General features: G+C 47.4%; 1 protein-coding gene across 1 annotated transcript; it reads right to left on the bottom strand.

Annotated features, from left to right (window-relative positions):
- Positions 1–11,955: 11,955 nt before the first annotated feature.
- LOC119352330 (mavicyanin-like) lies at positions 11,956–12,687 on the bottom strand. Its single transcript, XM_037619005.1, has one exon. It carries the CDS (start codon positions 12,618–12,620, stop codon positions 12,105–12,107), a length of 516 nt encoding a protein of 171 aa, XP_037474902.1. The 5' UTR covers positions 12,621–12,687; the 3' UTR covers positions 11,956–12,104.
- Positions 12,688–13,918: the final 1,231 nt, after the last annotated feature.

Below are 13,918 nucleotides of genomic sequence, written 5' to 3'. Positions count from 1 at the left end.
GATGTCGGGGCGGCGGGGCGGGGTCGAGGCGGCGTCGGGGCGGCGGGGCAGCGTCGAGGCGGCGGGGCAGCGTCGAGGCGGCGGGGCAGCGACGTCGGGAGAGGAGAGGGGAAGGGGATCGAGGGCGAGGGCGAGGGAGAGAGAGGGGATAGGGAGGGGCCGGGGAGGGAATATGGATGGGGCCGGGCACAATACTAATGGCGCACCACCGCTCGGTGCGCCATAAGTACATCCATACTAATGGCGCACCTCACCGCGGTGCGCCATTAGTATTTTTTTTCTTATAGCAATGGCACAATACTAATGGCGCACCACCCCTCGGTGCGCCATAAGTACATCCATACTAATGGCGCACCTCACCGTGGTGCGCCATTAGTATTTTTTATAAGACAGTAATAATTTTTTAAACTAGTTTAAATCATAACAATAATATTTTTTTTATAAGACAGTAACAGTAATATTTTTTTTATAAGACAGTAATAATTTTTTTAAAAATATAATCAAACAGTAATGCCGGTGGAGCGGGGGAGGGTACGCGGGGTGCGAGTGGTCGGCGGCGGCGGTTGAGTAGGGGAGGGGTGCGGGGGGTCGGCGGCGGCGGTTGAGTAGGGGAATCAAGGGTGCGAGGGGTCGGCGGCGGCGGCCGGTGGACCGGGGGGTGCTCGGCGGCAAGGGGGACCGGATCTGGTGAGGTGGGATAGCGATCGAGATGGAGGGGGATCGAGATCGAGTGTCCATGAAATTTAAAAATATTCATGATAGTTCAAAAAGTGCCCATGAAATACAATCGAGAAATGAAGGCTACGATTTAAATACAATCGATCTTAGCTAGCTATCTGTTCACAATCTTCTTGCCCTTCTTTTTCGCAAATGGAGTTCTTCTGTGGAACGGACGTCTTTTAGGTAGGGTGGTCCTGCTTCTTCTTGTGGTGTATGCTGCTACTTCATCATCGTCGTCATGTTCGATCCTCGGGTCGCCGTACTTGTCGAAGTCTTGCTCATTGGCTACTCCATCCATTCCGATGATCTTCCTTTTGCCTGTTCTCACGACAACACGACTGGGCTTTGACGAGTCGGTAATGAAGAAGCATTGGTCCACTTGGGAAGCTAGTACCCATGGCTCATTTTTCGCGGTGACGTTTGCGCCCGCGGTCTTGGATTTGGCTTCGGGTATAACCATGGTGGTGAAATACCGGTCTTCTTTTAGGACGCTCTTGGCCATCTGACACGGAACATCGGGACCTTCTCTCCAGCGTAGCTCAGCTCCCAGATCTCCTCGATCCTTCCGTAGTATCTGTCCTTGTCGTTACCGGTGTAGGATTCCATCGTTACCCCGGAGTTCTGATAACCATCGCTCTTCATGTCCTTGGCCTCGGTGTAGAATGTGTAGCCGTTGATATCGTACGCCTCATAGGTCATCAGGTTGTGCTCAGCGCCCTGTGACAAGGCGAATATGAGTTGTTCTTCCGCGGAAGAATCCTCATGTAAAGGGTACGACAGAAGCTTTTGCTTGAATCAACGCGTGAAACATGAGTTGTGCTCTTTGAGTATATCTCCGTCCGTCCTCTGTTGGCCTCGATCATTGTACGTCTTCTTAATAAAGGTTTTGTGCTCTACCACCCAAGGATCGACCACGTCTATGTGTTGTAGCGCGACTAGGTTTGCTCTTTCAAAGTCGGCGAGTCGATCCTCGAAGTCGACATGCATTTCGCGACGACCCTCACGGTGACCCCATCCAGCGAGCCTGCCGAGGTGCCTGTTGACGGGCAGACCAATGGGGTTCTCGATGCCTAGATAATTCATGCAGTAGGAGATGCACTCTTCGGTCAGAAAGCCCCTGGCTATGCTTCCCTCTGGACATGACATGTTGCGAACGTATCCTTTGATGACACCATTCATCCTTTCGAACGGCATCATGCTGTGCAGGAACGTTGGCCCGAGTTGGATGATATCGTCCACGATATGGACCAGCAGATGCACCATAACATCGAAGAATGCGGGCGGGAAGTACATCTCAAACTCGCATAGTATCACCACGATCTCTTCCTGTAGCCTTCTGAGTTGCCTCACGCCAACAGACTTCCGAGAGATGACATCGAAAAAGTTGCATAGGCGAAATAGTGTTTCACGGACGTGCGCGTCCATGATCCCACGGATTGCAACTGGAAGTATCTGCGTCATCAGCACGTGACAATCGTGAGACTTCATCCCGCTGAACTTCTGCTTCGCTGGGTCTAGGTATCTGCTTATCTTCCCCGCGTAACCGTAAGGAAGTTTTACTCCTACGAGGCAGGTGAAAAACTGCTCGATCTCCTCCTGACTTAGAGTGAAGCACGCGGGAGGGTAGTCATTTCCAGTCTTCTTGGCCTTCTTGCCTTTGCGACGAATTTCCGTGTCCTGCTTCGCCTCATCATCATCATCATCATCATCATGATCATCATATATAGTGTGAAGCTCCTGCCTGATGCCCATTGATTTCAAGTCTGCCCTTGCTTTCGGCCCATCTTTGGTCCTCTCTGGCATGTTGAGCAGGGTACCAAGCAGACTCTCACACACGATCTTCGTGATATGCATGATATCAAGGCTGTGAGGCACACGGTGGATCTTCCAGTACGGCAAGTCCTAGAAAACAGACCTCGTTTTCCATACCTTCAGCAGCGGCTCTGGCGCCTTTCGCTTCTTTCCCGGCTCTGGCGCATTTTGCTTCTTTCCCGGCAGTGGGCAGTCTTTCCAATTTTTCAACAACTCGTCTATTTCCTCGCCGCTCCTCGTACGCGGGCGTCCTCGTGGTTCGGTTTCACCATCGAACAGATCCTTGCGTTTTCTCCACGGGTCATCGTCGCGAAGCCACCTTCGATGTCCCATGAACACGGTTTTCGAAGACCCGGGATCTCTATCTAGCTGGCGATACGTTGTGTCATCCATGCACCTGACGCATCCAGAAAATCCGTGGACCACCTACCCCGCGACATATCCGTAACCGAGATAGTCGTGCACCGTCGTGAGCAGCGCGACTCTCATAGGGAAATATTCTTTCTCTGCGGTGTCCCACGTATTGGCTGGCGTTTTCCACAGCGTGTCAAGCTCCTCTTTTAGCAGCCCCAGATACAGATTGATGTCGTTCCCTGGTTGTTTCGGTCCTTCAATTAGCATACTCATGTGAATGTATTTCCTCTTCATGCACAACCAGGGGGGAAGGTTGTACATCCACACAAACACAGGCCAGGTGCTATGTGTGCTTCTCTGGCTGCCAAATGGATTGACTTCATCGGTGCTCGCGCCCAACACGATGTTCCTTGGATCGTTCCCAAATTCTGGGTCTTCGAAGTTCAACGCTTGCCACTGGCTCGCATCCTTAGGGTGACTCAACATCTTGTCTTTTTTATCTATCTCCGGATCATTTGCGTCATCTTCTCGCTTCTTCTCCTCCCTATCCGCGTGCCAATGCAGGAGCTTTGCTACCTTAGGGTCCGCGAAATACCGCTGCAGATGAGGAGTGATGGGAAAGTACCACACCACTTTTCGAGGAGCTTTCTTCCTCTTCTTGTATCGAGTGACGCCGCACACCGGACATATGGTAGACTCCGCGTGCTCGTCCCGATAAATGATGCAATTGTTCATGCACACATGGTATTTCACGTGCAGTAAATCCAGAGGACACACGATTTTCTTCGCCTCCTCCAAACTGGTCGGGCACTTGTTCCCCTTGGGAAGACGTTCGTGCCAGAATGACATGTTCTCGTCGAAGCATGCGTCGGTCATTTTGTGTTTTACCTTCATCTCCAGAGCCATGAGCGTTACTTTCAGGCGGGTATCCTCGGGCCTGCATCCTTCATACAATGGAGTGACCGCGTCTAACTCAAGTTGATCCATCTTGGCTTTCTCTCGGGCGGCAGCTCTTGCGTTATCCGTCTGCTTGAGAAGCAGCTCTTGAATATGAGGGTCCTGCACCCAGCCCATCGATGCTCCAGCGTTGTCTGCTCCGCCGGCATCATCATCTTCATGATCATGCCCGTCGTCTGCTCCGGCATCTTCCTCATCATCATGTCCTGCATCTTCTACATGATGACTATGTACAGCATCACTGTCGTGATCATCTCCTAGGGATTCTTTGTCTTCTCGCCCGCCCGAGCCGCGGTGGTTGTCTTGCTGCCCTTCCTCATTTCTTGCCCGGCCCCCATGGACGACTTCGTAGTCATCTTCATCACCTTGCCACCGATAGCCATCCATGAAACCATGCAAAAGCAGGTGGTCCCGCACCTGCCTGGATTCCGGGTCCGCAATAAGGCTCTTCAGCTTGCATCTTCGACACGGACATCTTATCTCCGTCTCGTTCTTTTGAAGCATCTCGGCCTTCGCGGACCTCAAAAACCTATTCACGATGCCTTCGGTCATCATGCGGACCATGGTCGCCTGCGGGGTAGAGCAAAACGATATTTTAGAACCAAGAAAAAAATTGGCATGACTTTCCCTAAACATAGGACCAAAAAGAATGCTTAATGCCAAAATTCTCGCCGAAACGGAAATGAATCAACATTCCGGCAAAATATTGGCAACTATCGCATTTCAAATACCGGTACACCTCCAAACACAAACACATATGCAACACCACAAACATATGCAACACCACGAACATACATAGATCTAGCTAGGCCATAAAAAGTGCATGTGCACATTGTTGTAGGGAGAACAACATAAATATAGCTTCCCCCATTACTTACCTATCAAAACAAGGTAATTTAACCACTTAGATTGAATGAATCTATGGTGGAAATGAGGTGAAAAAGAGGAGGCACCCGAGACAAGGAGGAGGTGGAGAGAATTAAGTGGGGAAAAAGTGAGTGTGGGTAGGAGAGGCTCCCCAAAATATCTTGTTGCTGCCCACTTACTAATGGCGCACCAACTCCAAATGCGCCATTAGTAATCCAGATTACTAATGGCGCACCACCAGATGATGGTGCGCCATTAGTAGTTTTGCAAAAAAAAAAATACTAATGGCGCACTTTCCGACAGTGCGCCATTACTAGTTTGAACTAGTAATGGCGCACGGTGGAACAGTGCGCCATTAGTAGTTTTGCAAAAAAGGAAATAAAAAATATAATAAAAAAACAACATTAGTGGCGCACTTTCCGACAGGTGCGCCATTACTAGTTGTAACTAGTAATGGCGCACTTTGTCTGGATGCGCCATCAGTATGTTTGGACAGGCGCACTAGTTTTAAAAAAAATTTGATACTAATGGCGCACCCTGTGCCAGGTGCGCCATTAGTAGTTTCAACTCTAATGGCGTATCAGAAGGTGGTGCGGCATTAGTATATACTAATGACGCACCACTTGTCAGGTGCGCCATTAGTGTCAATCCCATCTATAGCCCTTTTTCTAGTAGTGCCTTGTGGACATATATTTATCCATCTCTGTGAATTGGCGAGGACTTCATTGTGGCTACATTTAATCAATTTCGCTATGGAAATGCAAGGTAGATCTTATGAGGATAAGCAATCGCAACAGCAATATCAGGATTTGTTGGCAAAATTTAGCACGAACTACTACTTTCCCATGCATGGATGGACGTTATTCTATATGTTTTTGTTTTGTTTTTTTTGCAATGGACGTTATTCTATATGTTATTTCAACATATAATATTTATTAAAAAAAGATCAACATATAATATACCAGAATCAAAGACCTCGATGCCAAGGCAGCAAGGTTGATCCTGGAGACCGGCCATCCCTGCCACACGCGCTTGCTCGTGTCTAATCTTTGGTTCGTCTAATATATTTTTGTTACCACATGCTTTCTTTATGTATTAAACCCGAGTTACATGTTAACATGTGTTCGACTTAAGTATATAACACTCCTCTAATGACAAGTCCAACCATAGACTCTCATAACATATTTTCGAGGTAAATCCAACCATCATACCAATTATATGTCTAACCTAAGTTCAGTGGCGGAGCCAGCGCCCAGTGACCCTGGGCACTTGCCCGGGCTCGCACGGTATGCGCTAGCTACGATGGCCCCATTACGTTGGCAAAACTCATCAACGCAACGTGCTTTTACCCGGGCAGTTTTTTTTTTTGAGACAAATTACCCGAGCAGCTGGTCTGGTTGTCTGATCAGCTAATGTGCTTCTTTTTCCTCCCGTGATGGGTTATGGGAGACTTGCATGATGGATGTAGGAGGCCTACTGGCTATGGCCTAGTAAGCAGTCCTTTCGGCTGTTGTTTACTCCAGACGAAAAGGGCCACAATCTTTTTCTCAGAAAAAAAAGCGACGATGATTGGTCGATCGCTCCACCTCCCCGCGACCCTGCCTATTCGTTTGTTCGAGACGGCGGCACCCTGGGTCGATCGCAGACATAACAGCGGCGTATGGAGGCTGGCCTTGGTTGGGTGCGTGGCCGGCGGTGGGCTGAGCTGGAGCGGATCGCTCCCGGGAATGGCTTGTTACATCATGGGCCGGTGGCTGCTTCTCCGTTCCTTCGTGATTACTCATTAGGTAAGATTGCTAACTTTTGGAGATTGATATTAAGATTTAAATTTTGAGGTTCGAGCGTGGGGAGTTGGTCATTGAGGTTTACTTCAATTGAAAATTACATTTGGATGATCACTATGATCATAATTTCATTTTCGTCATTTAATGTAGAATTGTGGTTTCGGATTTTGGTGCTATTTATATGTTCTGTAATGAAATCAAGGTTTATTTTTACTGGTCAATTTTTTTGGAAACGAATGGATTACCTGATATTTCATTGGAATCTGATTTTTTTACTACACGTTTAAGTAGTGTGAAATAAAATCTGTATGCATCTCTTAACACAAAATAACCTTAGGTTGGTGGAAGTGCTTTCGTGGTCGCATGATCAATTCCCCGACTTGCGAACATACGCCAAACCCGCGCATTAGGGAAATGATTACAGAGGAGTCAAAACCGCGCATTAGAGAAAGGATTGACAGGTGTTGACCGCTAGAATGCAAAGAGATTTGTGTATACAAAGGGCTAAATATTATACATTCCGCTTATAAATAAATTTGAATTTAATTTATTTTAAATGACTTTAGGCAAAAAAGCAAAAAAAAATCAAGATTTTTCAAAACCCGGTTATTTCGCCCCCTACCGTAATACCCAGTATTAAGAAAAAAAACTTGAGCCAAATACCTAAAATTTCCAAATTATACACTTAGGCTTAAACTTGCCCAGGCTTCACAAAATTTCTGGCTCCGCCCCTGCCTAAGTTTCTATCTTTGCGTAGTACAAGTCAAAGCTTAGGGAAGTCTGTCTTCTCGCAGTCTAGAGCGAACATGTGCTGTTTGGCCTGCTGACCTTTTCACGCGTCCTCATGGAGCCATTGCCGTCTGCTCCAATATCGACGCAGTCTACGCTACAAGACATAGAACATCTATTCCCTAAAAAAAAAGACGTAGACCATCTTCACAATTCATAAATCTTCTAGAAGTAGATCGAATGATACAACCGCATTTCAACTCCTAATTCCCCTCTCTAAATAAATAAATAACCTTCTCCTCTAAAATTCCAAGCTTCCAATTGGCTGAATCCCACGGCACAACTAAATAATATGCTAGCTTTCAAGTTTCAAAAACAAAAGGTTACAATTTTCATCTTAGATGGCAAATGGTATTTATTGCACAAAAGTCCAACATTTAAATCAAGAAGTATAACTTTCATTACCTCGATCACAAAGTATTTCTGTGATACGACAGTTAACATGATTAAAATTGGCAAAATGAAGCTTTCAGCCTATGAATTAAGCAGAACAAAGGACCACATTGCATCATCATGGATGTATGCAAAATAACAATGCGTAAAATAATTACTGAGTGATATATTATTAAATTCAAGTAAATTAAAAAAATAAAGGTCCTTCACGACAATGGCAGAAATATGTTTTGGTGTTCAGTCCATGTAGCCCTATTTTGACGAAATCTACTTATTATGAAGTGTCAAGAACTTCTGAAAACAATTTCACATACACACGCGGGCACACACACATAGATGTAGTTTATGAATGTGTAAATTTTCATTATGGGACACTTTGACATGTCATCTATAACAAAACACATACTTAAATGGATTTGAAAATTAGCAAATAGTACGTTCACTACACTTTTTCCTATTAAAACTTGTCCACATTTTCAACTAAAAAATCACTCTACATATTTTCAAAAAATTAGTCATCCTAGACTTAGGAAAACACATTAATGTCTTAATGGTTGTGGCTAGATCTGAGCCGATTGAGACTAATCAAGTCCTAGTCAAGAGATGAACCACGTTTATATACAGATAACATTAAAAAAAAGAAAACAAAAACGAAAAATTCACCCAAATGTCCACATAAAATCGCATGAATGATATAGTATCGACTGAGACTGAGATTTAATGATATCATTTCTGAATATATTTCTTATCAATTATGAGCAACTATTACTGACCCGAGCTATTATTTTACAGTTAACCATCAAAATTGTATTCTCAACTCAAATAAAATAATAAAACATCATTGTATTCTCAACAGGCCTTGTGGGGCGGTCTTGGATATGTGAGCTTGGTGGTCACCTCCACGTCCCTGGACAGCGTGCACCGGACGGTCCCTCCTCGCGACGAACCGGACGTAGCCCTTGCTGCGGTTGTGGTGGAGCAGCGTCTGCTCCGACCTGGCCGTGTTGTTGTCCAAGACGGCGCGCTCCCCGTCCTTGTCCAGGATCTCTATGAAGATCGTCCTGGCGGCCCTACCGAGTAAGAACGAGTCCCAGTGGTCTTCCATGGTGACGAGAACAGCGACGAAGCCCGCGGGGTACACCTTGAGGCGGTAGGCGCGGTCGCCGAGGCGGAACCTGTCAAACTCAAGCACGGAGCCGACGAGCTTCCGCGCACATTGCGAGTAGCCGGCGACGGTGAAGACACGAGTCGTGGCCTCTGTCTTCAACACGGTGCACGACGACGGCAGGTTCGACCCCGAGTGGCTGCTGAGGGTGAAACGAGGCATTGTGCTGTGCGTGCTCGGGACGGCGACGTACTTCTCAACGCTAGCTATATATGGAGGGGCGCAAATCACTTGCCTTGATTTTGCCCTCACCGCGTTCATGGATCTACCGGGAGGTTTTGTTTGGCTTTCCATCCAAACACCATATACGTACGTACCCGGCGGAGAGAGAGGAGCCCATCAAATATAGGACTAGTTCAGTACTCAGTAGCGGTAATATATCGTACCGATCTCCAACGGCGTCCTGGGATCGATGGGCGCCACCGCTAGCCACGCGATGCTGGCAGTGCCGTCGCTGCCGGTGAGGTGCGGCCTGTTCGAGACGATCGATTCCGTGACCTATCTCTTCACGGTGCCCGAGTACTCCAAGTGGGCGCGGACGCTGCCCAGCACGGCGCTCAACTTCGACCCCTTCTTCGTCCGCGGGGTACTCCACCACCTCAAGGTCTACCCCGCGGGCTTCGACAAGGAATCGGCGGAGTTTGTGGCCATCTTCCTCGTCGCCCGTAACGGCCCGTTCGACCACATCTACAACACCAACGAGGGCAGATGCAGGCTCAGGATGTTCATCGAGATCCTGGACGAGAGCTGAGAGCGCACCGTCTTTGACAACCACACGGCGCGCTCTGGGGCCATGGAAGGGGCTACGTCCGGTTCGTGAAGAGGAGCGAGCTGGAGTGGTCATCGTGCGTCTGTCGTCAGGATGATAGCTTCACCATCCGGTGCACAGTGTTCATCGACGTGGATGTGGAAGTGAGAAAATTGCCGGCGAAGGTCTTCGCGGCAGAACAAATTGTTCAGGCCTGGAAGCCAGCGGCCGGGACGACGGGCGCGTCCTACACGATGACGATCGCCTTCTTCTCGAATGTCAGGGCGGTGCTTCGTACTGGGGAGTGCGTGCACTCTAGGTAGTTCAGCTTCGGCGGCGGCAGCTGGTACCTCAAGGTGTACCCCAACGGCTACTGCGATGCCAGCAGGGACTGGGTGTCCGTCTTCCTCGGTCGCGCGAGATCCGATGAGACAGAGACGACGGCCGAATTCCACTTCGAGGTCATCGGCCTCGCGGGGGCTGGTGAAGCGGAGCACCTGAGGCACACGTTCGACCAAGATAACCCCACGCATGGGTCCCCGTTCGTGCTGAAGACGAGCGACCTCACACTAGTTGAACAGATTGACAGCGACAACGACCGCCTCATCATCCGCTGCCACCTCCGAGTGATCAATACGACCACCGCAAGATTGCCCCCTACTACGGAGCCGCCAGCCGCCATCGCATTCCCACCTTCCGACAGGTTGAAACACCATCTCAAGGTACCCGCCAGATCTCCCGAAAATCGTGGGAGAAAGGTTGGATGAAGAGCCAAGTGATTCTGCTCCACAGCTGAGTCTCAGGTACTAGCTAGGAATAACTGTGGAGATGGGTTTGAACTTTTGATCGGTGAAGGAAGTGGATCCTTACCTAGTAGTGGTATTAGTTCTTTGGGAGAAACTAGCAAACATGTTTGTAGCGTTGCAACAGGAGAAAAAAATCAATGCATTTTGTCCAATAAGTATGGTAAGTGCCCACATTTCCACAACCTCTATTTCAACACTGCAGGGGAGCACTAATATAGTGTAAAAACTTAATATGCAATATTAGTAAGGCTTAAGTTCGTAATTCGACTTGCATGCCGCTAGCTGGAAAAGAGTAAACCCTGATGACGGGTAGCCGCCATGGTGCTGGTGCAAGGAGTCGCAACTGAATAATCGTATGCACAGAAATTGGGATAACATGCATGCAACCATCATATTATTTTTTTGGAACATAGACACTAGAGACGTCCGGCTTTAAATTAATAAAGCCACCAGGCAGCATCTACACATACTTAAGTCTTACAACCCGAATAAAACAAGTCATCGAGCCCAAGGCTCAGAATTAAGCAGTAACTGCCAGAAGTTCATGAGCACAAAAGCAGAGCATCAAATAGATAGATAGTTAAAAGTGAAGCTGGCATGATCAGGCAGTCGTCCCTTCTTGCCTCGCCTCACCATGGTCATCTTGATCAGCTCCGTAGTCTCGTTCATGCGATCGACGTCACGCTTCTTCCCCAACGGCGCCCATGCCTGAAGAAAAATGTGACATTTGAAGATGATATCAGCGGGGTGGGCCGGGAACTTGTGCTCAACCGTAATTTTGTTCCAAACCGACCAAAGAGCCCAAAGCAGCGCCCCAACGCATCTGCAAACTATCCTTGCATTGGCCCCTCTTTGCGCCGTTAAGATAGAAAGAACATCGTGGCTAGACTGTGGATTCCAATTTTGTTTGAAAGCGTCTCTAACCATACTCCACGCAAATCTAGCGAGCACGCATCCGAAGAACATGTGATTTGCGTTTTCCCCTAAACCGCAAGTGGTGCACGTTCCGTCCGCCGGCCCATTGCGTTTGGCCACATTGTCAGACGTTGGTAAGCGACTGCGGAATATTTGCCACAAGAAAATCTTGATTTTGAGAGGGATACCGGCCTTCCATAGCCCCCTAGCTATATCCAGCGTAGTACCTTCGGATGCAACCATCATATTCCAACATATAATTATTGGACCATACACATATATAGTTACTGGTAATAACTACTTGACTATACATAAAGTACGCATGTGTGTGGGGCTGTGCAAATGAATTCAAGCAATGAGAAGCAAGATGGCGAGGCTAAACCCCATGGTCTGCAGAGAGGTGACAGATATGGGCACATGCGGGGAAGTGTTGGTTGCACTTGGGCCATTGTCCGGGGCAGGCGACGACTAGGAGTAGTTAGGCATGACATCAATCATGACCTTCATGCCACACACGCAATGGTGAGGGAAGTTACATATGAAATAACGGGTGATGTGATATTGAGGGGTATGACATGATTCCAGAGCTGAGGGTGGCTTCTTAAGGTTGGCGAACATGTTTCGGGACAAATATTGTATAATACAAAAAGAATTTTTATTACTCATCCTCTAAAATGAATATGCAAAACGTGAAGCCTGAATACATACAACGTACGATATAATTACTTGACTATACATGTACACCACATATGCTTGATAGTAACAATGACTTCTATGTTTTTTTAGAGACGCACTCAAGCCATCAGACCGGCAACGGCAAGCAAGACGGCGAGGCCAAACCCTGTGGCCTCAATAGAGGTGGCGGCTGAGACAGGCACCGGTGGGGGTGCGTTGCTTGCACTAGGGCCGCTGGCCGGGGCCGGCGAGGAAGAGGACGAGCTTGGCACGACATCGATCTTGACCTTCATTCCCCCGGCGCAGTGGCCCGGGAAGCCGCAGAGGAAGTAGCGGGTGCCGGTGGCAGTGAGGGAGACAACATCATTCCCGGAGTTGAGGGTGGCGATGGGGCTGGCGGTGCTGCAGGAGTCGTAGTCGGTCTTGCTGACCTCGAGGACATCGTGTGCCTGAGGAGAGTATTTGAAGATGATTTGGTCGCCGGGGTGAAAGTTCCTGGAAGACGCCCAGGTGCTGTAGTTGGTGCTGAGGTCCCATTGACCACTTGGCTCGCCGACGTTGTAGATTGCCGCCGATGCGTTGCTCAGGATGGCCATCACGGACATGGCGAGGAGAATGGTTCTCATGGCAGCCATTGTGGTAGAAACTGAAAGATGAGCTAGCAGAGGAGATTGTAAGCCAGGTGCTGTGTTGATCCTTTGAGCGGAGATTGTGTTTGCTTCTCTAGGTGTCTGTGTCGGGTCCTATATATACAATACAGGCTATGCCCAGGTGGGTTGAAGAAACGTGTGCGGTAGGTGGAAGGCTGGAAGCGTAGAATAGACTACAGATATCTGAATTTTGGACTTTGAATGTTTACGTGGGAACACAAGCAAGCTACGCAGCATGCAGCTACTACTTGGTCATCATAGTCAAACACGTATAGATATATAATACTGTAGATAATAGATCGACGGAAGTTCTGAAGACCGGGCCACGCTGCTGGCCTACTGACTGCTTCACGCGTTGCTTTCCTTTTCTTCAGTATCGACGCGGTCTACGCGATGTTGACTATCACAATCCACGTCCCTGCTCACGTACATCAAGGGTTCGTCGATCAGCATTCAACTCGAACTTCTCTTCTCTCGAAAAAGAAAAACTTTTAACTTCCTTTATTAAATATATCATCTTTACTGCATGAATTTTGCGTTACAACTAACTATATTGCAGCCTTTAGTGATTTATTTTGCACCTTTCAAGTTTCAACGACAAAATAAGTCACAACCTCCAAATTAAAAGGCAAACGATGAACAAAATTACAATATTCTAATCAAAAAGTAAAGCTTTCATAACATATACAGTAAAGTTAACACGCTTCAAATTACATCCACAAAAAGAAAAACAAGTTTACAATCGGTAAAATGGAGCTTTCAGCTTGCAAGTTGAGCCGTACAATTGACCCACAGTGCATCATCCTGGATTGCGACATAACATCATCAAGTGAAAAAATATTGTGTGATGTATTATTACACTGAATTAAAGTTTATAAATATCCGCTATGTCTTGCCGGGAATATCTCTCCTCACACGCAAATTTGTAATTAAAATTTCATCACTTTGTGGTGCTTTGAGTAATTCATTCATATGGGGATCCTCTCCTTCGGTGATTGTTCACGGAATACCTAGACATATCATGGTGATGAGGAGTACATTTCATACTAGTGTTGGATAGATTTCTCCGGTCTAATTTCCAGCTTTCATACCACATACAATTATCACAATCAAGAATTAAAGCGTTCATGCCACATTCAATTATCACATTTAAAACTGGTAGAATGGAGCTTTCAGCCTGCAACCAAGTAAACTTTATCTAGAATGAAAGGCCATATTTATCTTGGCGGCAACGGTAGAAATTTGTTTTGGATCTCAGGATCTATATCCTCCATGTAACCTAT

Source organism: Triticum dicoccoides, chromosome 2A, assembly GCF_002162155.2.
Source record: "Triticum dicoccoides isolate Atlit2015 ecotype Zavitan chromosome 2A, WEW_v2.0, whole genome shotgun sequence".
Lineage (NCBI taxonomy): Eukaryota > Viridiplantae > Streptophyta > Magnoliopsida > Poales > Poaceae > Triticum > Triticum dicoccoides.
This window is presented reverse-complemented; position numbering and strand designations above follow the sequence as displayed.

Excerpts from the sequence above, each read along its gene's own strand:
- LOC119352330 (XM_037619005.1), bottom strand. The coding sequence starts at position 12,620 with ATGGCTGCCATGAGAACCATTCTCCTCGCCATGTCCGTGATGGCCATC.